Source organism: Phaethon aethereus (assembly GCF_964289735.1).
Source record: "Phaethon aethereus genome assembly, chromosome: 26".
In the NCBI taxonomy this organism is placed as follows: Eukaryota; Metazoa; Chordata; class Aves; order Phaethontiformes; family Phaethontidae; genus Phaethon; species Phaethon aethereus.
Window position 1 is genome coordinate 2,707,403 of NC_138602.1, and position 27,935 is coordinate 2,735,337.

General features: G+C 44.6%; 1 protein-coding gene across 1 annotated transcript in view; it reads left to right on the forward strand.

The window, feature by feature from the left end:
* Positions 1–674: 674 nt before the first annotated feature.
* FBN3 (fibrillin 3) overlaps positions 675–27,935 on the forward strand; it is a gene marked incomplete at both ends in the record, with an annotated part of 107,974 nt that continues 80,713 nt past the window's right edge. The window contains 5 exons of the mRNA XM_082011091.1: positions 675–844; positions 17,380–17,462; positions 19,693–19,791; positions 24,776–24,871; positions 26,940–27,035. Of these exons, the coding sequence (XP_081867217.1) occupies positions 675–844; positions 17,380–17,462; positions 19,693–19,791; positions 24,776–24,871; positions 26,940–27,035 (544 nt within the window). The remainder of the gene's footprint in view (positions 845–17,379; positions 17,463–19,692; positions 19,792–24,775; positions 24,872–26,939; positions 27,036–27,935) is intronic.

Consider the following 27,935-nt stretch of genomic DNA (forward strand, 5'->3'; position numbering starts at 1 on the left):
CAGGTATCTGGGAGGCTGTTTTCCGGCAACTGATGTCCATGCCATGGCCTGTCTGGAGTATGATGCAGTAAAACAGAGCTGTGGGACCTAAGAAGATGGTCCATAAAGAGGATCCACTCTTTCTTGAGGTTCTGGTCTCCTCTTGGTTCATAGCCCTGCATCTCCTGTTGCTCCTCTGAACCAAGGCACTGTGCCGAGGTCAGTATCGTAAACGACCATGAGCAGGCACAGTGCGGACATGCTTTTGTCAGTCTTCATTTCTCTGTCAGGAAGGCAGGAAAATAGATGCAAGGGTAGAACCGTGACTCTTGGAGACCTTCTCTTGGTTTCCATCTCTTGGGAGAGAAAGGATTGGCAATGATGTGGTAGGGAATGAGCATTGTTGGCTGCATGTGCAAGGAGCTAAAGCTGGTGTGACTGTATGACCCCACTGTATTAACTCTGGAGAGGGGCTGCCTGGGATGATAGATCATTTTAAAAATGTGAAAGCCCTTAAGAACACTTGTGTCTCTCTTTCTCTTTTCTCTGTCTTTGCTTCCAGAAAGGGAACGGCAGGACGGCACCTTGGTACTTAAGGGCTGCTGCCAAAAAACATCTTCCACCAAGGCAGCAGGGACCCTCCAGCTGGAAGAAGCTTTCAGGGCAGCCGGAGGAATCAAGGAATCCGTGCCATCATGGGAGTATTATGGCTGGCCAGGTTCATGCTGGGATATACAGCAGTTATGTACGTGGAACAAGCCCAGGGTCAGTATGAAGGGGACTTGCAGACAGACAGATTTGCAGGCTATGAGGAAAGACAGCCAGCAAACCGAGTGAGAAGAAGAGGCCAAGACACTTTACGAGGGTATGTTTACTGTTCTTTTCTATTTTACAAAGCAGAACTTGGGTAATTATCATCGTACACCGAGACACGCTTACAGACTTGCCTTTCCTGTCCTTTCCTTGGAAGACTCCGGAAGGAGTCTGCTCTGCAGGGCTGCAGTGGGAGGAAATCTCATGCCACAGGGACAACCAAGTAGACTCCTGTGCCAGCAGAGAGCTGTGCACTGAGCTCTGCTGCTTTGTTTGGGGGATCACAGCACCTTAGGGCTCACCTGCCAGGACTGAGGAGCCATCCTCACCCTGCCTGTTTGTGGGAGGGATGCTGGGCGTTTACCTGGAGTGGTGCCTGTGGCTGGGCTTTCCACCGTCGCCAGTGGGGATGCTGTCAGCTCGGGTTTTGACCCTGGAGTTGCCTTCAGGGCTCTGCTACCTGTCGATGCTCTGGGCTGTATTGCGAGGTTATTGCTTCTGATGGCTGCTTTTACGTGCTGGTTGTTGCTAATGGGAGGGGAGTCCTTTGTCCAGCATGGTTGTGGCTTGTGGTCTCATCTATAGACAAATCAGTCTGAAAGCTGGACCCGTGAGTGTTTCCCACCTGAGGAGGGAGACAGGGCTCAGCTAGAAAATCCTGAAGCTTGTGCTGGAGCTCAGTTGTGTTTGCATGCTCTCAAGATGGTTCCTGGCCCCAGCATTGATTCTGGGTTATTTTAAGTCTGCCTGGCTGTAGTTCTTGGAAAGTGTTCCTGTGTCAGTGGGCAGAATCAGAGCAGAACGTGATACACGCGCGAAGCCTGTGCTGTGCCAGAGTCCTCCGGCACTTGCTGGGGAACGCTTCTTGAATGGGATGGAGTGCCGTGCTTTAAGCCCAGACGGTCAAATGTGCCGTGTTTGGGCTGGAGCTGGAACACAGAGCCTGGCCGTCAAGCTGCCAGGGGCAGGGCTGTGGGGCTGGCGGCATCTGCTCTTGGAATTCAAACGTGCTTGGCCACTCCCTCCTGCTACGGCGGATTTGGAAAAGATGGACAGCCACTGTCCTGGGGGTTTGGTCTTCTCAAAACTAGCTACCAAAATCAGCCATTAGTTCATTCACAGGGTAGGGACACTCTGTGTCTCCCCCAATATGACCCATAAGTACTTTTGCCATGCTTCTCTCTTTGAGTCCATCATCCCTCAGATAAAACATCCCAAATCTTTATGACTAACAGTATCGAAGGACATTTCTTGAAAAGGATTGGATGACAGTCTACCAGATCCAGAGACTCTTGTTCAGCCTACCTGCCCAGGGCTATATGTTATTGATTACTGTACTCATAATGGGGGTAGAAAGGATTGGAAGGAATAGACGTGTGCACGGATAATCCTGTCTCGTGCAGCCCTGCAAAGAGAAAGGGAGGGCAGAGCAAGGAAACGATGAGTGTTTCCATTCCCCGTGGGACCTGAGAGAAGGTCACTGGTGTCCAGTGGTCTTATGGCACTCAGTGACTCAGGTGACCAGATTCTGTTTTGAAAAATTATTTATAGCTTAAATCCTTTTGACTTCTGGTGAGTCTGAAGGGTCCAAATCCCAAGTGCATTTTGAAAACTAAGCCCAGATTCCCAAGTTAGAAATTACTTCTGAAAACCCTTCTCTATTTTAAAGCCTCAGACATGGACCAACATTTAAGTAAAGTAATACTTACACAACTGATGATTTGGTAAGTCCTTAGCAGCCACGCAGTAAGGTCGAGGTAGGATCAGAATCAGGCCTGAAGCATCTGGCTCCCAGTCCCCTGCAGATTGCTGAGGACCACACTGCTACCTCCATGTTCTCTGCTGCTTTCCTCACGCCCTCTGAAGCAATTGCTGTTGGAAAAAAAAAACAACAAACCTGCACTGGGATAAGTGCAGGGTCTGTTTAAGGAAGTCTGTGCAACTAAGACAACTGAAGAATCATTGTTTCTTGGCCCTTGGGAGAATGGCCTTGTTTCAAGGGAGGGGATCATGGTGGGCAACACGGGAAGCTGGCAAAACGCACAGTGGCTGGAGAGTCTGCCCCAGGCGCTTCCCATGCTCCGTGTCAAGTGACCCTGACAGTCTCTTAGGTTTTGTGTCCAAATCTCTCCTTCAGGATTTCCAGCCCTTCAGCAATCTCTCTCTTTAAAATCTCTATTTTACAAGCAGATTTAAAAACTACTTGAGATGAGAAATCTATTGAAGAGTGGTGTTTTAAATAATGTTCTACTGGGCTTAGAAAGCAGTTACAGATGTCACCAGCTACAATGCTGTAGATGGGTCTGGCAGCCAGTGAAAGCCATTGCCTGCAGAGTCACAGACCCACTAATTTTTGTTGTAGATTCCCCAAACAGTGCTAGTCCCTTGTCCCTATGCCCTGCCTTGAAAAAATTCTGGCGAGTTACAGCTCTGGATCAACATCTTCCCTGACCTGGATTTTGCTGCTTTAAGGTATCAGGATTCTTTGCTGCTGTGAAATTTAACTGAGTTCGATACACTTCTGTGGGAAAACCAGATAAGTCATAATTTAAGGTTCGGTTTACTCACAGCCTAGCGCTGCAGTAGCAAAAGAAATGAATGAACAGTGAGTTTTCTTGGTGCAACTTTAAGTGTAAAAGAAGGTAGGGTTGTCTTTTTAAATTCAGTGTTACTTTACAATGTAGACATGCAGGTGGCTTATCTTGACTACTGTGATTTGTGGAATCGTCTATTCTATAGTGCCACACCTCTAAACACACATCTGAACCTCTAAATGTATTTATCTGTGGTGTCTATTTTAATAGACCATATCAAATATTTGCTTTGGCATTTGCTTTTAAAGATTCACAACTTTCTTTTTCAGAGAGATAGACTAATTTCAATCCAACTTTCATCTGGAATATCTTCGGTTCTGAGAGTTTCTTTGGTTCTGAGCTTTGCATGAAAGGAATTTAAATGGAACTGGAATTAAAATACAGCAAAGCTTAGCTGCATCACATGGGCCTGAACTGGCAGCTTCCCTGGTGAGCCCTGGGCCACCACCCCCAGCCACCATCCTGAACACTCTGGTTCCTGTGAGAATATTGAAAAGTTTGTATTTTGTTCTGAATGGAAGGAAACAGACAAAGAGATTTTAAGGATTTGCTGTGCAGAGTCCTAACTTCTGCTGCTTCTCCTTTGTGGAAACCTTCTGCTCAGGGTTGCTGGACTGCCAACAGCCCTGTCCTATTTGTTCCTTGAAATAATTTGTTTTCCTAACACAAGCTAATAAGTGTTTCCTTTCATATGCTATGCTTGATAACTTCTATCCTGCCAGATCTCAAAGCCTTTTTCAAAGTTAACATGCCATTCGTGGATCACTTTGTCCATGGCAGAAATACTTTTGCTCCCAGAGTGGAATAAGACAGGTAGAGGACTCAAAGGACAGCCGCCTATCTTGACAAGCTAGATCTGGCTTTTGCTCTACCATTCATTCTTGTATGTGCCTCCTTTTTTTTTTTTTTTGGGGGGGTGGATGGAGCCGTGCATTCCCTGCATCTCAAAGTTGTGTTATATCACAATTTGGACAAGAAAATAGAATCACACCGGAACTGCGCAGAGATGTCTTTGCAGGGAAATTATTACCAACTCTGGAAGAATCAAATACCCAAAGATATTCAGTGCTCTTTCCTTCATGTTCTCTTAAATGTCGTCTTCTACACGTAGCACATCATAGTACAAATAACTTGCTGGGGTTTTCCCAGGAAAGTCTTGAATAAGCCCAAGCAGCACAGGACATCTCTCCTTTGGTGGCAAGTTACTTTGTTTGAAGTCTTAGTCAATTAGTACTAATAGAAATACACGGAATCGTTTAGTATCATAGAGCTCGTAGTGAGAAACTGCTCTCTAGTAACTCCGTGACCAACGCAAGCTCTCCTTGCCGATGTCTGGGGCGAACTGGCTGTGCTCAAGGATGGTTGTAGATGTCTTGTTGGTAAAGAGAGTCTTCAGCAATGCAGGAGGAAAGATTGTATACGTTTCTGCTGGAAATGTATTTATTTGGAGCTCTGTTCCCATCCCAGCCTCCTTTAATAAAGGGAAAAGTAATGCAAATGCAAAATAAACAAGCCTGTTATTCACAAATGCTTTTACAAATAACAATTAATAAAGTAATATGGAGCAATAAATCACAGCCAAAGCCATGATTTAATCTGTCCTTAAACTCATTAAAGTAGAGACAATTTAAAATGACTGTCTCCTGACAGGAACAGCACTGACAAATCCATTTATGAGGCAGGATTTGAATGGGATTATTAGTTTAATGAACTATTGAACAGTTTCCAAGAGCAAGAATGTGTTTAACAAAGGGGAAAGAAAAGATGATTAGTCTGCAGCCAGCTGAGCTGTTTGCTGGCAGTATGATTTCCTGTAAGTTCATGGCTGCCTGTTTTTTCAAGGAAGAATAAAGGCTCAGCTATAGCCCGACTTTAAATACAACTAATTATGTCAAGCCCATTGATTATGAAGTGGCCACTGCAATTGAGAAGATGGGTCAAGAGGGTATGTCTGGGGAAGCGTTTGTCATACCTCTTCCATTGCTTCGATTTATGCAAAAAGACAGAGCAGTGTCTAAATTAATTGTGTGGAATATGAGGAGCTCCCAAGCTTCTCTCCAATAGATTTTTAACACCTTATTTTCCAACTTGATGCTGAGGAACAGAGGAAAGGCATGTTGTGACTGCAAAAGATGGGCTTAGGAGGAGTTGCTGGGATGTAGATGAACTCTCTGTCCACCACCCTAAGCTTGGAAGCTCAGATGCAGTGGAGAGGACTGTGATTCTGGGCCGCGTGGCACCAATTTAAACTGCAGCTGATGCTGGGATGATATTTGAAATCAAGGGGAGGTTGGACATAGCAGAGATGAGCTTCACCGCTTTCACAGTTTACTCTGAGGTGTGCACAGAGAGCAGATGATTTCCAGCAGCATTTTAGTCCCACTCCATCCCTGACATTGCAATTCCACAAGCATCTTAGTACAGGAATTACAGAAGGGTTTTTTTGACCAGCAGCAATTGTAATTTTCTTCACTCTCGCTTTAGGTTTATCAGAAACATGTGCCTTTAAAAAGAGCTGATGCCCAAAACACAACAAGCACTGTCAGATATTTGGTGATTCAGGCCCTGATTCTGCCTCTGCCAAGTTTGAGCACAACATTTTAGTTGACTCTGTTGAAAAGAATTAAGCCCTAAATGGGAGTCAGCAAATCTTTTCTTCAGTATTACCATCTCTGCTGCTACTGTAAATCTAGTGAGATGTACTGATTTCCTCAAAGTCCCAGAGTATTCCTTTAAATATAGAACCTCAGCTTTCATTTGTTATAAAAAAATGGTTTCTTGACCTTGACGTTGGTAGAAAATTCCTTTGAAAATGAAATCCTGTTTAGAGTAAGAACCAAGGTGCTATGAAGAGGCAATGGAAGCTAAAATGTCCCGTTTCTTAACTTAATCCTGTAGTTTAGCCAACCAGACTCTGTCCTACTGATTGTGTGTGGTGTTTGTGAAAAAGACCTTGTAACTATGGTAATTTAAATACCCCACAAACTCGCTTAAGTATGTCACTACCTACCAACTGAAACTACATGCACGTGTAGTCAAAGAATAATAACAGGACGCCAGTACTCATTAAAAATTGCTGTCTGAAATGGACTGTGTTGCCTGTGGTTGCCCATGTGTCATTGCAGTTGGATTAGATGATTGTTGTAGGTCCCTTCAAACTGATATAATCTATTCTAAATACCGGTTTCCTTACCAAATGGTGAAATACATGTTCATGCATGCACAGAGAACTCTCCATCTTCAAGGAGGTAGCTTTGGGGCATCTCCAATTAGAAATGATGAGGAAGAACATGGCAAGGAAGAGCATGGTCAAACTCTAGAAAAGCTTTCTTGCCTTCTCCCACCAGATTCCTGCCTGGGGCAGGACATGGGTCTCCATGCTCCAAGGCTTGCTAAAGCCAAGTTTAGGGTCAGCGTACATCACTTCAGTAAAGATGCAGCTGGAGCTTCTGTCACTATGATCCAGTCACCTCTTGAGCACATCATGGCTGCTTCCAGGTCCACATACTCCACACATGTAAACCTTGATATTTATTCAAAGAGCCAGAGATGAAATACTACAAGCAGCAGAAGGAACAAAATTAGGCAGCAGCAGCTGGAAACTTCTGACTTAAGACTCTTGTTCCTAAATTTTCCTTGTGTCTTGATTTATATTGTGAAATGGTTGATCTTGGACTTCTGGCCTAGGCTGGTGTCTCTTGTTATTGGCAGAAAACATGAAGGCAACTATTGGCATGGCAAAAGATTATCTGGCGTATAAGTTAATAGGTTATATGGGTTTTGTTTGGAAGTTTTAAGAACTGGATTTGAAGTTTTGATTTATTTCAGAATTTAAGGGTGAAAAAAAAGATGGAAGGGTTGGTGATGCTGCTTGCCAAATGAAAGTGTTAAGCAGTTCCTGGAAATCAGTTGCATTTTTAGTCTTTTTCAAAGGAAAGTCTTCTCTATAGTTCCTTACTGATATATAAGATTTAGATTTAAATGTGCACAAATAGGGGAAGATTCCCTACCATCGCTCATACAAAATGTGTGAAGACCTGAATAAAGGGGAAAAATACTATTATTGACAAAGAAAAGGTGTATAACAAAAGATTTTTTAGACGCCCTTTGCTAAATAAAATAATTGTAAGCATTATGGGGCTTGAACTTGGCATTAACCTAAGCAGATGGAATCCAAAACCTATACGGTCTTTGTAAGTCTTTCCTTGAATTTTACTTCATTCCTTTTATGAAACTGAGTAATAATCATGCATCTCTTAAAAATTGTTTCCATCTCCCTCTTTTCCCCCTCTCCCTAGTTTTCAGCTAAAATTCAGGTGTCTACCCTGGAGTCTGCTTTGCATGGCTTGGGTCACCTAAACGTGGGCAGTACTTTGTTGTAAGTATAGAGATTTATTTTGGTGTGATCTAGTCACCCTGGTGGCAGCCAGGCAACCTTCCCAGCTTGGCTTTCTCCGTACGTCCGTGTGTCTGGAGTCCACATGTGCAAGGGGTCCTAGGAGACCTCTGCCTGAGTTGCAGGCAGGATTTTTGGGCCGGGGCTGCAGTTTTGTACTGGGGAGCCAGAGGTCTCTCATGGGACTTCCCTTCATTGTAGTCTCTTGCTCCATCACGTTACTGATGACCTTACCGATAGCTGCATCTCAGCAGGAAAAGGAAAGGGGGCTGAGATACAGAGATCTGTCATCTTGCAAGACTGCATCTCTGTGTGTGAGGTGGCCTGGCCCCAAGATACCCAAAGCTGCTCTGAGTTATGGTAGGAAATTCAGCCCTGGGTAGAGACAGGAGAAGCACCATCAAACATTAAAAAGGCCCATGTAATGCTGTTTCAATTTCAATCCAAAGACAATTTAATATGTGTTAGAAGTAGAAATTTAATGACCATCTGGAAAAAAGAAGTTAATTTCTCCCCATTTTCTAATAATATAAAAATGAAAACAGTAAACACCTGAGTAATTTGTTTGAAATTACAGAATTGCTTAAAAGACATATATTTTGATATCATGCATTTTCCTGGCTAATTAAAGTGCTAAATTAGGTGTCAATGCTATCTTTAGTTTCAGATCATCCATTCTCTAGGAAAAAATAACTAAAACATAAAAACAGAGATTAAAATAACTGCTTAAATTAAGGCTTCCTTTCTGTTTACTAAAATAACCAAGGAAAAAATAGTATCTGTTCACTTAAATCTACTTTTCTTGTCTAGTCACCTTCCTTGGTTCTGGGAGGAGGAGCAGTCAGTGATGCATTCTTCCACCTCTTCCCGGTCCTCCCCATTTTCTTAAGGAGAGCCACAGTGGAGGATCAACACCTGAATTCAGGTGCTTGAAAGGCTCAGCTTTCTTTAGGCATCTTCTGTCAAGGTCTTCGGAGTCCCACCTACTCAGTCTGGGCTCAAGCAGAGATCAGGTCAGCATTGCTGGGCAGCAGAGGTGGGAGAGATGCTCAGTGCTGCTACTCGGCTTTGCTCGGGAGGGAGCTGTGCACCAGTTCACACCACCTTTATCCCGGGGGGTGGAGGTAGGGGTGCTCCAGGGGCCAGAGAACGTAAAGGGTCTCCAGCAGGAATGTGAGATACTCCATAAATCTGGGGCTTTGGCGAGATCAGAGGAAAATGTTTCTGTTGCTGCAGATGCATTACTGAGAGTCTTAGGAAAGCGATCCGTAGCTCAGCTCAGCAAACGACTTCAGGATGTGCTGAATTTTGAATACTTTTGTGCTTGTAATATTCCCCAGCAAAATAGCCGGTAGCACTTTAAAGTTGTGTGGCTTCTACTGGTGGTAACAGAAGGTTAGCATCTCTGCACTTTTAAAACTGAATTCTTAGAACCAAAAATAATTGAAATCCCTGGGACTTGAACTCATTTCTACAAACTAGACAGATGCTGTGCTGCTCTGGAGAACAAGAAGATGATGTTTCAGGTGGGAGGAATTACACACCTCCTTTGCAGGACTGAGTTGATATCCTTACATTAAAGAGGGGGTTGCCTGGATAGGAACAGCTGGCTTCTCTGCTTTCTCATTTGCAAATTACTTATCAAACTGTACCCATTGCATGAGCGCAGGCCTGGGGAAGTATGCAGTGAACGTATAGATAGCACAGTCCTAGACTCGTAAAACTGATAAAAATAAAATAAATACTTGCAGTACAGTTAAGGGATCTGGTAAGTCAAGACCGAAGAGGACACGAATACTGTCCTTTAGGCCAAGGATACAGAAGTCAGCATTGTTTCAAAACTGTTCTCACGCCATGACACAATCACAAATCCCTCTTGGTGGGGAGACGCATTACCAAAAACCACTGTCACATTTGGCAGTAATTATTGTCCCCCCAGTGATCTCCACTGAGGCCAAGGGTGACTGATGCCTGCAATGGTCTTCCCCATTATTGTGAGACATAATCCCTGGAGCCCAGCAAAGAATCAGGCTAAGATCAAACCCAAAAGGAATCTTGACTTACAGGAAAAATTTCCAACTCAGACGGAGCGGTAGGATCATCGTCCCTGGAAAAGCCACACGCTTAAGTCATATAAAACTAGAGAATGTAGTGGTGACACTCATAAAAGTTCAACTTATTAGACTCTTTGCAGAGGCATGAATTTCCTGATAAGAGAATAGGCTGCAGGAAGGCAAATAATCCAAAAAGAAACTTCTGTGTCTTTTCCCTAAAATGGCTCTTTTGTGGATAGCGGACAGCCTGCCTTTTTGCAGTATCAAATCAGAAATCCTCCTTAGCCTGGAATTAGCTAAAGTGTCCCTGAGTTGGTGAATTTACAGCAAAGGGTAACTCTGAATGGTTTGGGCAAATCTAGACCAGTATTTGGGACAATGGCCATTCCTAAAGCTGAACAAGAAGTGCATTGAGAGTTGGCCAAATCTGTTGCTGGATGGTTTGATTTCCCCCTAAATATTTCTAAGCTGAAACTTGAACACAGAAAAAAACCTGAAAATAAGGGACAGGGAAGGTAGCAACTATAAGCATGCCCAGGGGTTTCCTTCCATCCCATGTAAGTTGTCAGAATTGCTGCACCTCAAACTGGATGTGTTTGGAGCGCAGAAGAGAGATTTTCATGTTCCTCAAGATACCCAGAGAATACAAAAGAGAGAAGAACAGAAGAAAAATTGAGAAGATTGGGCAAGCTTAATGGAATCCTAAAATTAGGAGATTGTGCTCAAGCAGAAGAGGGGGAAATCACTCTCCTGGACTGCTGGCTATGCTTCTCCTAATCTAGCTGCTGTTGTGGATTTCTCCTATGATGAATCTGTCCCACCTATTTTGAGGACCAGTAGCACAGATGAAGTTTCTTATCTCTTGATCATTATGTTTGTGGCTCGATAGTTAAGCTGTGGTGCTTCTCATCCTGAAACCACCAGGTGCCGGTGGGAAAGTTACTGCTCAGCCTTTCATAAAACACTGAGCTCCAGCCCTACTACTAGCCTGCACAGTTGTCCTTTGGCAGGGCAGGAGGGTGGTTTTTACTGTTTTGTTTGAAACACTTAGAGAAAAAGGAATTTGTGCTTGGTCACTTGCCTGAGGTACATCTGGGACCTGCTAGAAGTGCAAGCCATACTTTTTATTAACAAAGTGCTAGTTTACAAAAAAGCGAAGCAGTATGAATTTCTGAGAGCACATACTCTGTAACCTTGCCTTGTTCTCATCATCCTAAAGAGAGCAGAGATGACCTGCAAGAGATGTAAAGTGTCGGCATCTCTGTCCTTACAAGAGACTCAAACCGGTCCAGAGAACCGTTGCTCAGTGCCGCAGATCCTGGCTGGACCCTCTAAGCTCAGACTCCTTTTTCCGTTCAACAGGGAATATCTTGGAAAGTAGTGCTCAGGAGCCAGCCGCAGCACCGAGGACCTGTTTTCACCCAGCAGGAAGAAGCTTTTAGGTTGGATCAGGAGGGAAATTAAAGAATAACTGTGATAAATAAGGAAAAAGGTCCCCATGCTCAGGCAGCAAATACCCAGTCCAAACTTCTCCAGGCAGACACAAAGAAAGCAACAAGCTGGGAGAAGCGTTTGCGGAGCCACGGAGCATGCACTCAGGCAGACGATTTCCAGCTTCACAGCTCAGGGAATCTCAGTCACTGGACAAGGGTCTCCACTTGATGAGAAGAGCAAGAAATTGGCCCAAAGTAATGAACTGTAGCGAATCCTTCTTGAATTAATATGTTGAATCTCCCTGGATGAGGCCAGCGAGAAGGAGAACATGTGAGCAGCCAGGGAGCAACCTCTGTGCAGACCTGAGCATCTCTGAGAATTACCCCAGCCCTGGCAAGCCATCAATTTTCATTCACTTCTGTCTTCCCCTAATTTAAGGAATGGAAATTCCACTTTTGAGGGCCAGTGACAGCTGAGGTACACAGATTACCCATGACAAGGGAGACAAATCCTGGGCGGCTGTTCCTGCTGTCTGGAAAGCCCATACTACATGTAGCCAAGGGTTCATTAGCTGTGGGCCTTGCTGGATGGCAGGAGAAGCGCTCCTTGCAGGACACTGCCATTATTCCACAAATCAGCCCTTTAGTGACTGTGCAGAGCTTTCTGAAGAAGGTTTGGAAAGTTCATTCTAGCTGGGTATTTTTTTGTCCCATGGCTGGAGGAGTGGGCGAAGACCTGAGTGCATGGGCGTGTATTGAGGACAAAGCTGTGGGTGAGCAGGAAGCTCAGGGTGACTTAGTTTTTGGCTGGCATCAGTGTCTGCAAAGCATTCTCAGCGTGGACTTCACACGCTGTGCTGTCTGCCCTCTCCTACCTTTAACAATGAGTACAGTTCTGCTGGGGTCACACTAGGCATCCGACAATAATTGGCAGGACCGAGTCCTTTTCGGCTGCTTGCTCAGCGAGTGGGCAACAATTCAGTGCTCGAGGCTGTCTTTCCCAGGCTGCCGCAGCAACAGCCAGATGCTGCTTGTGTTCTGTCCCCACATGCGGGCTGGCACCCTGAGCCCGTGGGCAGTCTTGTGGTATGGATTGTGTCCCTGTCCTTGCTCATGTCCCCAACTCCATTATGGATTTGGGAGGAAGGCTCCTCTCTCTAGCAGCCGTGCGTTTTCACATCACATGGCCACAGCTCTGCTCTGCTCCAGTGGTTTTTTCTTGGCATCTCCCAATTCTCCGACGGAGCCGCTGCCAGCAGGCAGCATTTGGTGCCATCAATTGAAATTCGTGCTTACTTTGTTCCTGCTTATCTCTATAATCCTATTGTTTATTTAAAGTGGACAAAGACGACACTAGGGCCAGCGTTGCTTTTGCCTCTGTCCTTTCTTAGCATCTCTCCCTTGGCCATTTTCACCTCCATTAAAATAGTTGTTTTTAGCAGGTGAGCTCTTCCAGCCTTGCCCTAGGCTGCACAGAAGGTATAAGGGAAGATCTGCCTCATATTGGCAGGTCTGGTTTTGCATCAGCTGAACCATGGGGTGGACCAGCAGTGCAGTCCTTTGCCAGAAAGCGTTGCTAGAAAGGTCTGGCACAAACATGTCAGCTCTCATCTCCCTGGCTCTAACACCCAAAGGAAAAGTCAGGAGGGCTTTAGCACCATCTCTGCAGTACAGCTATGTCTCTCCAGGACTGCATCATGTCTGGATAAGACCTCTTATCCAGAGGCAAAGCTGACAGTGGGTAGAGCCAAAAAAAAACCCCTCCTGATTTTTAATTTAGGGCTGATTGTTGTCAGGTTTCTTGGTAGTTCTGAAATGTCTGGGGATTTTGCTTATCGGTAATAATCAGAATGTTGTGAGGGAGTTTATTGAATTTAAATGATTTTTCCTCTAAATTTTGACCTTCCCATTCTTAGGAGCTCTTCACCACAAACTATGCTCGCAGTTTTCTGTTTAACAGCTAAATGACATGCCTTTTATCCACATCTCCTTACTGATGAGAACACGGGTTTCCAGCTTGATTTTCTCAGGATCAGCATAACTGCTATTAATTTTAAAAAACAGTTTTGCACAACTTTGCTGAAGATGTTATTTTTTTCTTACAAAGCAGCATTCTCCTTCTTGAGGTCTTGCTTTGGAATCTAATTTAATTCTCCCTCTAGGTCATTTCTGTGAGACCATTAATTTCAACCCATTCAAAATGGATTCTCCCCATGTTTTGTTTTGAAATTCTGCTAATTTTTAGCATATGCTTATAAAGATTCAGTTTTGGAGGAACAATTGTGATCTTGCAGCTTAGCCTACTGCGTAACAGGGTGCCCAGGACCTCTCCCAGGATCCCTGCACAGAGCTTGATGAAATCCTTGGCTGACTGCCTTTTAGAAGGAGGTGGTATTTGCCACCATAGTTAAAAACACCCACTTCATTATCAATTCCATTCAACTTCCACTTTCTTCTGTCTTAGTCTATGGGATTGATGCCAGATGCCTCTTCATTCACCGATTTAAAAAAAGCCAAGAAAAATACCTTAATCTTTTGCCTGATAAAATGGCTGTATAATATTCTTTAATCTTCAACAAGGCTTGAAGTAGCCTGCGGTCAGGGTGTGAAGATCATTCCTGTACTAAGGTCAATGGCTACCTGCCCTGCGTAGCTGTTCTCATCCGTGTGTTGAGAAGGGGGGACCAGCAGACAGATTCAGGTGGAAGTCAAACTGCAATATTTGGTGCCTGGCTATGAGTTGTCTAGGCTGCCTATGCGTTGCGTGGAGAGTGCCATATCAAAAAAAGATCATCAGTCCACCCATCCTGCATGCTGGGAAGCTGAGGGCTGAAACTTAGGCTTTATAGGACCTCCATTTGCTCAGAATGAACTTATCTTCCCACTTAAGGCCAACCACAGACATATATCTACTTCTAACCGGAGATTTACACTTGAATATCAGTGCCAGTACTAACTAGCTTTATATTTTATCCAACTTAATGCAACCAGGAACTGCAACCGAAGATGTTCCCCCATCTGCAGGGAACCTTAATCCATACCAGCAGAAACAGCTCTGCATTCAAGGTCTCCTTTTAACTTCTAAGCACAGGAGAAGCAACAGATGCCCAGGCTTTTGGAAAATGTAGGTTCTTTTGAAATCAAAATACAAATTTACTCTCCACCTCCAACCATAGCACTAAATTATTTTAGCAGAGCCCTTGACTCTATGGTTGCACGGCTGGCGAAGGAGGCTCCACATAGCACTGGGCAAAAGCAGGTCGTATGGAAAAACAGTTGCCACAGTTTCTACACAGGTCATTGTGTGCTCTGGGAAAATTAGAACTGGGAAGCAGAGCAGCACCCTTCATTGCGCAGAAAGTCATTCAACATGGCCTGTGCTGCTCAGGGATCTTCTCGTCACCATGAACAGTAGAAGCTAAGATTGCTTTTACATGGGAACATCATTGTTCAGTAGAGGGTTCCTTAGAGTTTGATCTCAGTCCAGCTCAGTGGTTTTGTCATTAATGCAGACACTGCCCAGTTCCTTTTTCCATGGGAAGCATTCTACTTCTTCCACTTTGGAAAGGTACACCTGCAGCGTATCTGCTGCGTGTCTGCGGCATGTCTGCTGCCCATCCGCTGTGTGTGTCTGCCCGTGTGCTGCACTTCTGCTGTGTCCCTGGTTTGTGTCTGCTGTGTGTTTGCTGGACGGGCTCTGCGCATCTTCGGTGTGACTGTTGTATATACGCTCTGTTTCTACTACATCTGCTGTGTACCCTCTGTATATCTGCTGCATATCTGCTTTATGTTTGCTGTGTGCTTTCTGCACACGTGCTGTATGTACGCTTCAACTTTGCTGCATGTCTTCTACGTATCTCCTGTGCATCTACTGCAATCACGCTGAAGGTGGAAGACTCATGTATGCCTGGGTAACTGATTCAGGGTGTTCTGGGATCCATGAGCATCTCCCAGCCAGCAAGGAATCTGCTGCCCTAAAGCACTACAAGTTCATGCTAAAATCTAGGCTGGAATCTGGTAGATGTGCCCTACAGAGTGGGGCTCTCAATGGTTGGCACACTGCTTTAAAGGGATAAAGGGAAGTATCTGCCTTATGCGTGTTCCTTGCTGGTGGCAGAATAGCAGGGAAATAAAAAGAGACTGTTCCCTGGACAATGAAATTAATTTGCTGATCTAGCTGAATATCAGGGACAAATCAACACGTTTTCAGAATTGAAACCCAAACAAATCAACCAATGCTTTTAGAGTTTTTGAAAATCAGATATTGTTGTTGCTCCAATGTGCCAAATCCATAAATTTACTCCCATGTACCATATAGCTACAGCTATTTCCACAGGTAGCTGTGATATGCTGATTGTTGTGGAGGTGTACTGAACAATGAAATGAATTACAGTGAACATAGAATCACAGAACTACAAGGATGGCTGAGGTTGGCAGGGACCTTTGCAGGTCATCTGGTCCAACCACCTTGCTCAAGCAGGGCCATCTAGAGCTGGTTGCCCAGGACCATCTCTAGACAGCTTTTGAATATCTCCAAGGATGGAGAATCCACAAGTTCTCTGGGCAACCTGTTCCAGTATTCAGTCACACGCACAGTGAAAAAGTGTTTCCTGATGTTCAGGTGGAACCTCCTGTGTTTCAGAAACGTCCCAAACCGCATAGCAGAAAACTCTAGACCTGATTCGTTCACATAATCCCACCCCCTTTGTGCAATTATGATGATCATTACTATCACCAGCCCCAGGCAATCTGCTGAAGTGGTTGATGTAAAACTTAATTAGTAAAAATTAGAATGAGGAGATAGAAATTTTGGACAATAGATCCTGACAAACTAATCTGATATTTTACTTCTCTTATCAAAGAGAAAATTAAAGGGTGATGTAACAACCTACATAGGTTTACTGGGTGAAGAGACTTTGTTAATAAATGCTTCTTCAATCCAGCGAGCAAAGATATAACAAGATCCAGTGGCTGAAAGTAGAAGCTAGATAGACTCAGACCCCAAAATAACACATAGAATTTTAACAGTGGGGATTATTACTCACTAGAAAACCTAAGTGTATGCTCTTTCGCTGGTTATTTTAGTTCAAATTGTCATGCTTTTCTAAACGATGTGATCCCTCAGCAAACCTCCAATAAGAGGATGGATGGTTGCTGGCCAGGGTCCAGGCAACGTCTAAACTCTCCATCCTCACTTGCCTCTCTACTGCCTTTCCCCATCTGTATGATCCTCTATTAGAGCCCCAGCATCTCTGCAAGGGCCTGCGTTCTCATGACTCCACGCTTGACAACAGCACAAGAGTATGAGCATTACATAGGTTTGTGGTTTTCATGTTTTCTTTTGGGAATTTTTCTTGGGAAGTCTGTTAGTTCATGTACTAACATGTAGTGTAGCATGGCACAACATGGTGTCAATGCCATGCTGAGGTATATGCTTGGGCTGGGTTTCCTGCTGTCTTTGCTATGTGACATTGATTAAACCATCCAACAAACAAATGAAGACAAAGAAAACCATGGGCAGCCTGTCTGATGGAGAAGTTGGAGTGTGCAGGAGTTTGTTCATTGTAGAGGTAGGAAGGAAGAGCAGGACTTTGTCCACTTTATGCATAAACAGTACTGCTAAGCTATGTTCACAAGGGACAGACAGCCTCCTCCTGTTCAGGTTACCAAGACATTCACTCACCTGTGGTCTCTAGGGTTGTCTGGTATCTAGGTCTCTCATCCCACATGGAAATGCAGGTCTCCAGCTGACTGTGTCTAACCTTTTGGCTATAGTCCCGTGCTGTTGCTTTGTGTCAGGGTAGACCTGACTGTGGCTCAGTTCTTCACTCCATATTGTCCTAGGAATGTCACTGAAAGATCAGAGTGTTCTGCACGGGGAGGTCAGAGTCAGTTATTAAAATAATGTATGGTGGCTCCTTTTGGTGGGAATTAAACACAGAATCATAGAATGGTTTGGATTGTTTGAACTCACAGTGAGGGAATGGAGTTTGGCAGAGAAATGTCACACAAGAAGCTATTCAACTGCTCTCCTACAGCGATGATACATGCTGAATTTATCCAATGGTACTGCACAGAAACAGAGGAAAAAAATTGTTTTTAATTTTCAGACCCAATGTCTGTGGCTCGAGGTTCCACTCCTACTGCTGCCCCGGCTGGAAAACGCTGCCCGGAGGGAACCAGTGCATTGTCCGTGAGTATCCATTTTCCTGTTAAGGGCACCAAGGGAACCAACTGCCGTGCGGGAAGGAACGCATATCTCGCACATCAGCAGATGACAGAACATTTCATAATCCACTGGGACATGAGCAGCGATTGCTGGGAGTTCTCATCTCCGCCAGTCTGGATTAAAGCAGGGTGGTTGCAATTGGTCCTGTTTAGTGCATGGCCTTTTCTGCCAAATGGCCACTGTGTTCTCTCTTGCTTGACAGCTTGTGTACCTGCTCTAGAAGATTAGCCTTGAAGGAACCCTATTGGTGACTCCTGAGAAAGTTAGTTTAGAGCTGCTTGTTTAGATGAAATAATTTAGTTAGTTACTAGAATAACTAGATGCTGACATTGCAAACATGATGTCATGAGACAGTGTCCACAAGCAGGAATTTGCATCTTTCTTTAAGTGGCCATCCAAAGCAGGATGCTGCTCCAGATAAATCACACCTCTCTTTTGGCAGGTAGCTTTCCTATTTGGAGTAGAGCATTAGTGGACTCTCAAGTGCTGATATACACCTATAAAATCCATTAAGGGGCTGATGTTTTGCATTTCTGTAGGTTAAAGGTATGAACTATAGGGAGATGAAGGAGCCTGCCCTTTGGAGGACGCTCCCATTGGAAGTGAAAGTCGACTCAGGAGTAAATAAATGAGATTCTCACTGGAGACAATAGGGTAATTGTACCTGCATTTGGTGATGCTTCATACTGAAACACGGTAAATACATGGTGTCTTGGAGATATTAACTGTAACCCGGACATACAGAAGAGCAGACAGCACTATGGGATGCTTCTATCTCCCAGGATTTTAGCTTTATGAATAAATCTTCTGCATTAGAGCACACTTGGAATTGTATGTGAATGCCTTTTTCCAAAACTTCCTAAAAATAATTGACAGTGGGAGGTTTCAAGTTGAGTAAAACAATAGGCTCCTTGAGCAGGATCTCCCACGTAATACAGGTCACATATTTCAGAATTAATTCCACTTTCACAGTCGAAAACTCCACCATCTCAGAGAGAAACACCTCGTGTTTCCTAATATAGACCTGTCTGGGACCTCAAATGCACAAAACCGAGCCCAGAGCTGCAAGTATTCTCCTCTCAAAGGAAATGGTATCTATTGTCTTACGAGCGATGGGGCCAGCTGATGTGTCCTTGCACAAAATGAGTGACCAGTGCCAGAGTATGGCATTTTACTCACTAAGAAGGGCAATAAAGAGGCATGATGACTCAAGAGTTAAATGCATCCAACTTCACCCCAGGTGATGGTAAGACACAGAGTTCTGTGCCCTCTCCTTTACTCAGGAGAAGAGACAGGCAAACTCACAAAATCCTCCTCACCATCCCATGGACAGCGGCTGCTCCGCCAAGGATACAAGGCTTGAGTTTAATGCTGGCTGTAGCGAAGGGTTAAAGAACTCACAGCCAAATAGCTGCTCAGTGGCATGCGGGGTTAGCGACATTCAGGGTTGTCTGCTGACTTTTCTCATAACTGTAAAACATGCCATCTGGGCTGGAGGTCCTCAGGGGACTGTGTGTTGTAATTGTATTTATAAAACACACAGAGATGAGATACTTTTGTGGGGCTCTAATAAAATCTCTGCTTACACAGGTGGAGCAATACTGCCAGCTATGCTTTTGGCTCCCATGGCACAGGAAGGGGAAGAGATTAGCAGGGGTCCTAGGCAAGAAGGGTTGGGGATTGATATGAAGGCATCCTGCTGATGCATCTCTGGCTGAGTCAGGCTCAGCCCCTCATTCAACAGGAGATGCATCTCACTAACAGCCAGTTTCCTCAATGCCAGGCCATGGATTGCAAAGTGCTTCATGGAAACATAAAAATTTTAAGGGAAAGGACAACCTGGCTCAGTGTGAATGTCACTTGTCTCTGCTGAGAAACATTTTTAGCAGGCAAAAATAGTGAAATGTGCCATATCTTCTCCATCCTCTGCTGCTGAAAAAGCAACGTGGTAGCAGGACCAGCCACAGTCTGTGATAAAAGGAAGATGTCTCCAGGAACTCCCTGTGAACAAGCGGGTCCTTTCTCTCGTTGCTCTGCCCATGCCAGGGTCCTCAAGAGGTGCCCCACCTTCCTCCCCAGGTTATTATTCTTAAACGAGATGATTTCACACTCTTCCGGCAGCCAAAAGCACATCTGCGAGCAAGTTCACAGACTAGCACATTGTGCTAATCACTGTGTCCTTCTATTCCTCCAGCAATTTGCAGGAATTCTTGTGGTGATGGATTTTGTTCACGGCCAAACATGTGTACGTGCTCCAATGGACAACTTTCTCCCAACTGTGGCTCAGCTGGAGGTAAGAGAACGTTGCTGGTGATTCTCCTCCCTCTGGACTAGTTATGTGCTTGCTTAAAAATTTCCCAGTCACAATGAAAGGAAATCTCTGAAATATTTTGTATTTTGGCAGCCAGGTTCTAGTCTGAGTTGCACAGTAGTCACAAAACCTTTTCATTTCTTTTACTAAGAGTCCTCACTGCCCCTGATACCTGGAGAAAACTGGCCACCTGCTTGCAATTTCTGCTCCTTTGGTATGAGAAATCCTACAGGATGCAGCTCAGAAACCACATCTCACAGCAGCAAATAGCGACACCGCTGCCACAGAGTCCATCCACCCCTGGCTGTTCTTTGAAGTGGAATTAAATCTGTCACTGCTTCTGTTAATCAAATAAATATTTTTTTCCAATAGAAAAATTATTACATTTTTCTTAGGCTGGGATTTGGTTGTCAGGCAGAATTGCCCAGCATTTTTAGCAAACTGCAGTGACACGATGAAGTTGCGCACTGGCAGAGCTGGGAATGCAGAAACTGCATTGCCACTTTTTCTGCTTCCCTCTCCCACCTCAGACCTTCAGGACAAAAACCTGAAAAGCTCTGGGAAGAGGACTGGGTAGCTAAGGATCCTGAACAAACTATGAAGGACTCAGCAGTGTGACAGTCACATATCCAGAAAGCAATTCCCATATCCTTCTGGTAATCCCTGCAGGACTTTATTCAAGACCAGATTCTGCTTGCAACCACTCCATTACCCTGCAGCACATGGCTCTGCACAGGAAACACTCCTGCTTGAGTCTAAATCCTGATAGCTTGGGTACTCTCTGGAAGGGAATTATTGCTCCTCTGTGCCCCTTTTTCCACAGGGTAGTATTGCTGGAAAGGACCTGGCAGTTATGGTAGACACCAGGCTGGGTATGAGTCAATAGCTGTTGGGTCTGTGAGTAAAGGCAATCACACCCCGGGCTAGATTAAGGGGATCATGGTGAAAAAGTCAAAGGAAGGTATGATCCCTTCTGCTCGGGGGTAGCGAGGCTGTGGCTAGTTCTGGGCTGCCAGTTCAGGAGGGATGTGGGGAAAATGAAGATGGAGCAGCAGCAGGCTACAAAATGGTTGGGACATGGAGCACGTGTCCTGAGAGGATAAGCTGAGGGAGCTGGCCTGCTTTGGTCTAAGAAGAGTCAAAGAGGGATCTAATCCCAGCCTGTAACTACTGGAAGTGGAGCTAGAAGGCACTGGAGCCAAACCCCTCTCAGTAGTGGCAGGCAGTGTAACAGAGGCCGATGGCCACAAGTTGCTGCTTGGGATGTTTAAGCTTGGGATCTTCGGGCATGAAGAACATTGTCTTACACTGGAGGGTGGTGCAGTGCTGGCACAGGTAATGAGAGCTGTGGGCCATCACCCAGCTCGGGGGTTTTGAAGACTTAGCTAGACAAAGTCACAGCCAGCCTGAACTGTGGGGATGCTGGATGGAGACGTCCAGAGAGCCCTCCCACCCATGCTCCTGTAAGCCAGCGCAGAGACCCACCTGGGTCAGCACAGGCTACACATGAGCCAACAGGTCTGCCCAAAAGGGCTTCAGTTGTTTCTAAAGCTAGTAGCAGTGTGTGAACAGGGGCTGACCTGCACTCTAGATCTCCAAATGTGGGCAATGATACTGGGTGACCATTTGCACCTGACTATATCAGCAGTCCACCCATACATGATGACACTACTCAAAAAGACCAGCCAAAAAAAATGATCCTGCAAGCAAAGGAACAGACTTGTGGCACGGTGTTGTTTTAAGAAGGCTGATTTTGCTAGTGCCCTATGTAAAATGCAGAAATTAATGGAATTTTATGGAGTCTTTTAAGGTCTCAGATGGCCATTGCTAGAGACAACCCAGAAATTTATTTTCCATTATTGCCCATCTGTAGGCAAGCCATTGTTAATAAAGTGACTTGCAGGCATCTGATTGAAGGCCAGAGAACTAGCCCCCTCAGACCTCAAAACCACATTCAGGGTGTGACTCAAAGAAGGAAATTCCCAGAATCCGATTCCAAAGTGCCACGTTGTGCTACAGCCCTGCAGATGTCCCCAGCAAGTGCTCAGCACCCAGTGCCTGTGCATGCACTGCTCTGCAGACCTTCCCCGTGCTTTGCTGAGATGAAGGTGCTGAAGACACAAAAGTTTCTGGAGTGAGGGTCCATATGTTAGCAATCACAGAGGAATGCAAGGAATGCTGTAAGCAGTATATACATTTGGGCACAGACCTGGCATTCCCCTGAGCCTGGGGTGGATTTCAGCATGCACTCGAGGGGGTTCCTCTGCAGGGGCTTCATCAAATCTGGCATTCATTGTGGGGATGTTTGGATCTGCATTTATCATGAATGCTTCAGGGAGGTAAAGCAGACAAATTGTGCATTCCAGAGGCAATAAAAGCCACACTGCCTTTCTCTGTCATAACAAAAAGCTTGGTTTCCTACTTCGGGGAGGAAGGATGTTTTAGGAGTAATTTGCAAGTGACTGTTTAGATAGTAGTAGTCAGTAAGCAGACAGAAAACCTGCCTGCAAACTCCACTGCTGATGGCTGGCAGAACAGCTGCAGCCACTGCTCCTTTAAAAAATCGTAGAGCTAATCCGATCCAATCATGGGAAAAGTTAACTAGGGCGATCTGTCATTCTCTTTCTTCGAACTTTGGTCTCTGCTACCCTGGAAAACCCTGACAAAGAGTAACGGGCTCTTTGGTTGAAAGATGTTCTCCTGCACTCCGAATCTGCAGGGGGTTCTAACAGTGCCAGACTTGGAGATAAGTCAGATGGTGCTGGGACCTGAGGGCCTTTGGGATCAGGGCAGAAGTAAGAAATGGGACCTGCTCTGTGCAGGTCCAGTAATGGTCTTTGCCAGTTAGTTGGGAGGTCTTGGGATGAGCAGCAGGGCTCTTCTTATGTCCAGACCCTGACCTCCCAAAATTTCTTAGCTTCACTAAACCTTACCCCTCCTGAATGCATTGAATGTGGGGCTCGGGATGCTGTGCAGGGAGGAGCTCTGACAGATGGACAGCTCTGACAGACACTTCCTAGCTACCTCTGTCTCTGGGCAGCCCTCCCAGATTTGCTGTATGTAATTGCTTTCCCAGGGCTGATTAATTGTAGTGAGGGGTGTAGGGTAAGCATGTGCTGGAAACAGTGCCTTTTCCCAGAGAGACTGGTCTCATGTCTGACAATCTGGGCAATGCTTTGAAGCCTCAAGCTTAGTTTCCTTAATGATTAAGCTTTCATCTAAATTTGGCGTGATCTCTGGCCGTAGAGAAATAGGAAGAGTAGTAGACATCATGACTAATTCAAACCACACTAGCGATGCATGGATTAAATGTACAGCACATGTGCTGAGCATTTTGAATGCAAAGCCAGAGCTTCCCATTTCACTCCTCCTTCCTTTCAGGCTTCCTATGAACAAGGCGTCAACCATGTAATTACCCCTATTGGCCACTTCTGAGTCCTACTACCTTTTGGACAGACGTTTCACTTGCACTGGCCCCAACTCTTCCCTGCTTGGAACTGACATTGCATGCACAGAGAAGACACAAGCCACAGCCGAGCATCCACTCACATACGGACCCTCCAGCCCCACCTTCTTCATGCTGCCAAGTCACAGCCCCTCCTATCCCTGGCAGACGGGAACTGTGGTGTACATGCTGAAAAACAGTTTTCACGTAACTTGCCATAACCTCAGTCACTTGCAATTTGAGTTGTCACATCTTACAAAGGAAGAATGCGTCGTTCCAGGCATTGTTTCAGTAAAGAAAGCAAGCTGTTTGACCTGTATTTGTAACTCAATGTTTAGCAGTAAGCCTCCCCTGTTAGGCTCTTCTACTTTAACACCACATTCCTTAAACATTTAATAGTGATGAAAGAGTTAAAGCCAATACTGGCTTTGTGTCTGCATCAGTATAAAACTTCCCGACTTTATTGCTATTGTTTTCCTACAGTGCATTAGTCACATTCAGTGTGTCATAATCTAGTGTGAAAACTGAACTCTAACATAGAAAGAAGAATAGATGATATGCGCTTTTCTTTTCAGATTTCTTAAAAGAAGCTTCTTGTATTAAATGAATCTCACCAGTAAGCCCACATAGTAATTGTAAAAGGAAGAGAAATATGTTAAGTCCATGGTTTTCCTCCACCAGAGAAATTCTATCCCCCCCAGACATCTCATAGGTCTTTTAATGCAAAGCCATTTTAAAGGTTAGACAGCCCAGAAAGTGAAAAGTGTATCTTTAAAATGGAGCAATAATCTAAAGGAATAATAAAAAGGGTATGACAATATTTGAAAAGTGTAGTGTCCTAAAAGAAAGAATTGTTCAGAATGACAGTTATCAAAGAAAGGGAGATATCAGGAAATATGCCCCTACCCTCAATCACATGAGCTGTGGCAGGACGTCCTGTAGAAAGGACAAAGCCGAAGATGTTTAATCAGGGTAGATTCCTTAATGAAGTAAAAAGATAGGAGTCTTTGGTTTCTGTGGAATGAGGTCTATTTATATTACTCTAAAAACTGTTTGTCATAAGAGAACAGTGGTACCTTGCCCTGTGTGAGAGGGACTTGAAGGATCACGTCCCCTAAATTGCTCCTAGTTTCACACTGCCCACTGTGTTCATGGCTTTCCCCTATCTGAGCGGTTCAATACTACCAGGCACGGGGACAATGAAAATGTCTTCTCTCTAGAGAATAAAAACCAGACCATGGTATTCACTTCTGTAAGCAACTCTGGGGTAATTCTACCTCGGTAAAAGTGCAAGCCTTTAACCACACCATGGCTCGTACCCTGCCATGGGAAGTCAGCAGTCTCACCATTTAACGTGAAGGAACTGGACACTTAACATCACCCTTAGGCTCTGCACAGAGACAAGAAGCGACCAAGAACATCAGTTGAGGTTTTGAACATCCATTACGTGTGAGGTTTCCATCTCCTGTCACAGGCAATTTGTTGTGTTGTCACGTAATATTTTCCTTCTCTTCCCCACAGTCCAAACCTGCAACGTGAGATGCATGAATGGTGGAAGCTGCAATGAGGAATCCTGCCTCTGCCAGAAAGGCTATACTGGAACATACTGTGGGCAGCGTAAGTACCTGCAAGACCTGCTGTCTGCATGGTGAGCTGAAGGGCAAGGCTGGATTCATGCAGCCTCGTGACTAGAGAGGTCGCCTTGCACACACTGATGTCATCTTTGATGTTGTCACTATATTCTCTCCATTGGAATCTCAGCCTGCTCTCCTTAGGGGCTATAACTATATATAGGTCTAGATCTATAGGTATAGACGTATTAGATATGGTTTCACTGTAAATATATATAAATATATATACAAATATGTATGCATATTAGATAACATTTATCTGTGAATAGTTTTAGGTAAACAGCAGATTCTGTGGGAGTGGACCTTTTATGGGAAACCTTCATTTTAGCTCAGATGAAACCTCCTTTCAATTAGAAGAAGAAAAACTAAAAAAAAATGAAACCAACAGGTTTTAATTACAAATTACGCGTGGTTACATTTGGGGAAGGCTCAATTTTTAGTTCTGTTTATTTTACACCACTGATGTTCTATAGAGAAATCTCAATATAGCCATTGAAAGAAATTTTACCATGTTTTATGACTTGGTTTTCTATTTTGTGAAAACACCTTTCATACAGAGAACTTTAATTTCCTGCCCTAGTTTCCCATGAAAGATACTTGGCAATTTTAAATCATTGCTCATGCACATTGTAAGATTAACAACCAAAAAACTTAGGTGCCATCTTTAAGAAGTGTCTAGTAAGCAAGTATGCACAATATTTTTGAAAGAATCTCTGACCAAATGGAATTTTCCAGCAAATTTCAAATCCCTGTATCAATGTGAGAATCACTAAAGTTCTTAGTGAAGTCTATAAGAATTTTTTTAAAGATGGGCAAAACACCATATTTCCCCTAAATTTATCCTCAGCTGTGACTGATTCATTTTTGCTGAAACTTTCCAAAAAGTTCAACTAAAGGCAGACACACCATATGGAAAATTTCATTCTGAACAGCTAAAGCTTGGGAAAATTATAAGTAACAGCAAACCAGGGCTTATAATGGAACGTGCTAGGCAACCTTAATTATGTGCTGCTACCAGCTCCACCTATAATATCCTCAGTAGAGTTTTCATAATGGTTCAGATATTGGCAAGACATCACTGACAGGGTGGGGAACAATGGAGAGTCCCACTGGCAGCATCCCAGCAGAGCAGATTTCGGCTTCCTCGGCTCTAGGATGGATGTAGCCTTTGAAGGCTGTGAAATGCAGCAGTACCTGGCCTCTCTGCAGCTCAGAGCTTGGCGCTGGACCAGTGAGGGGAAAACTGAGGTATCGTACAAGATGGCGTGGACCTCGCCTTTCATGAGATGATATTCTCATCTGCAGTGCACCAGTGTTGTGGGGCAGCTGAGTAGCTCAGAGAGAGGAGCTCTCTATAGGAACTTTAGGAAGTGTCATAACAGTACTCCTCTCATTAGTCATTACAGCTGCTGAGATTTTAATAGGTCAACGGCATCTGTCACAACCAGCAATTGTTCATGTCACATGCAGAATTGTTCCTACATCCCGTTCAATTAGCTCTGCCTCAACACAGGACCTAATCAGCAACCTACTCCTTTGACTTCAGTCCTAGACTACTGACTGCACTTTTTTCAACTAAGGGTAGCAGGTCTAATTTTAAGTCAATGAATACTTGTGTGCTGATCAGGCTGGTTCTCTTTGCTTTGGATATGTGGGATTAAATGGCAAACAAGTCTCCGCTCCTCACGTTTCACTGTTGTCACACGTTAAACATTTGCCTTTATGGAGTTTCTCATTTGTATCAGTTCATCTTGACCTTGACGTTTAAATCCCAACGCTGACCTGAATGAACTGAGATTCCAGAGCGCAGGAAATCCTCTCAAGTGAAATAAGAGTTTATGGCCTTTTTATAAATGGGTTCATTCATAAACAGGAAATAATTTTCCAGGAAAAAATATCAGACTTTTCTTTGTACATTCACTGCACGGAGGAAACTCCTGATGGGTGAACAACACGAAGTAGGTGATATTCCAAGTCCTGCCAGCACCACATGTCTCTCACTGTTGTTTCAGTAAGAGTAGAAATCACTGATTTATCTTTTTATTTCAAAATAGCTGTCTGTGAAAACGGCTGTCAGAATGGAGGTCGATGCATTGGGCCAAACCGTTGTGCTTGTGTCTATGGATTCACTGGTCCCCAGTGTGAGAGAGGTAAGGAACACATTTTCATCATGTTATCACTGACAAAGCATAGGATCGGGAGTTGTATATTCAAGCGTGTGTATTAGAGATACTCAATTTTATGTGAATTTCTGCTCGATTCCTCTGCCTGATGATACAGCCTGTCATGAGAACCTCATGCCCAAAGCACTCCCTGAGATCCCTGGTTATTACATGTGCAGGATGCGAAGTGCCTACTGACTGCATGGCTGTTCCTTGCAGCTCTTTGTTAAACATCAATAAACCCCCGTGCTGAGTACAAAAAGGGTATTTCTCTCCTGGGTATTTCCCTGTTTCTTGTCTCAATAACCTGCGAGTGGCTTAGAAATGCCGGGAAGGCCCTTACCACAGCATCCTCATGAAGGGAAGGTGACACCATCAGTCCCTTCCTAAACACTAAGAGAGAAGGAAAAAGAAACATAAGCCAAATTATTCAAACGTGTCAGCGTGGTGGGTTGACCCCAGCCAGCACCCAAACACCCATCCTACATCTCACTCACTCCCCTCTCCTTTGGGATGGGTAGAAGATGGAAGGCAGGCAAAAAGACTCATGGATCAAGATGATGTCAGTTTAATAAGGAAAGCAAAAGCCATGTGTGATAGCAAAGCAAAAAAAGGAATTGGTTCACAACTTCCCATCAGCAGGCGGGCATCCAGCCAGCTCCTGGGAAACAGGACCTCAGCACCTGTAATGGTGGCTTGGGAAGACAAACACCATAACCACCTTATATCCCCCCTTCCTCCTTCTTTCCCTGAGGCTTTATTGCTGAGCACGACGTTATATGGCATGGAATATTCCTTTGGTCAGTTTGGGTCACTTGTCCCAGCTGTGTCCCCTCCCAGCTTCTTGGACTGGGGCTGGAGAGCAAGCCTTGACACTGTGCAAGCACT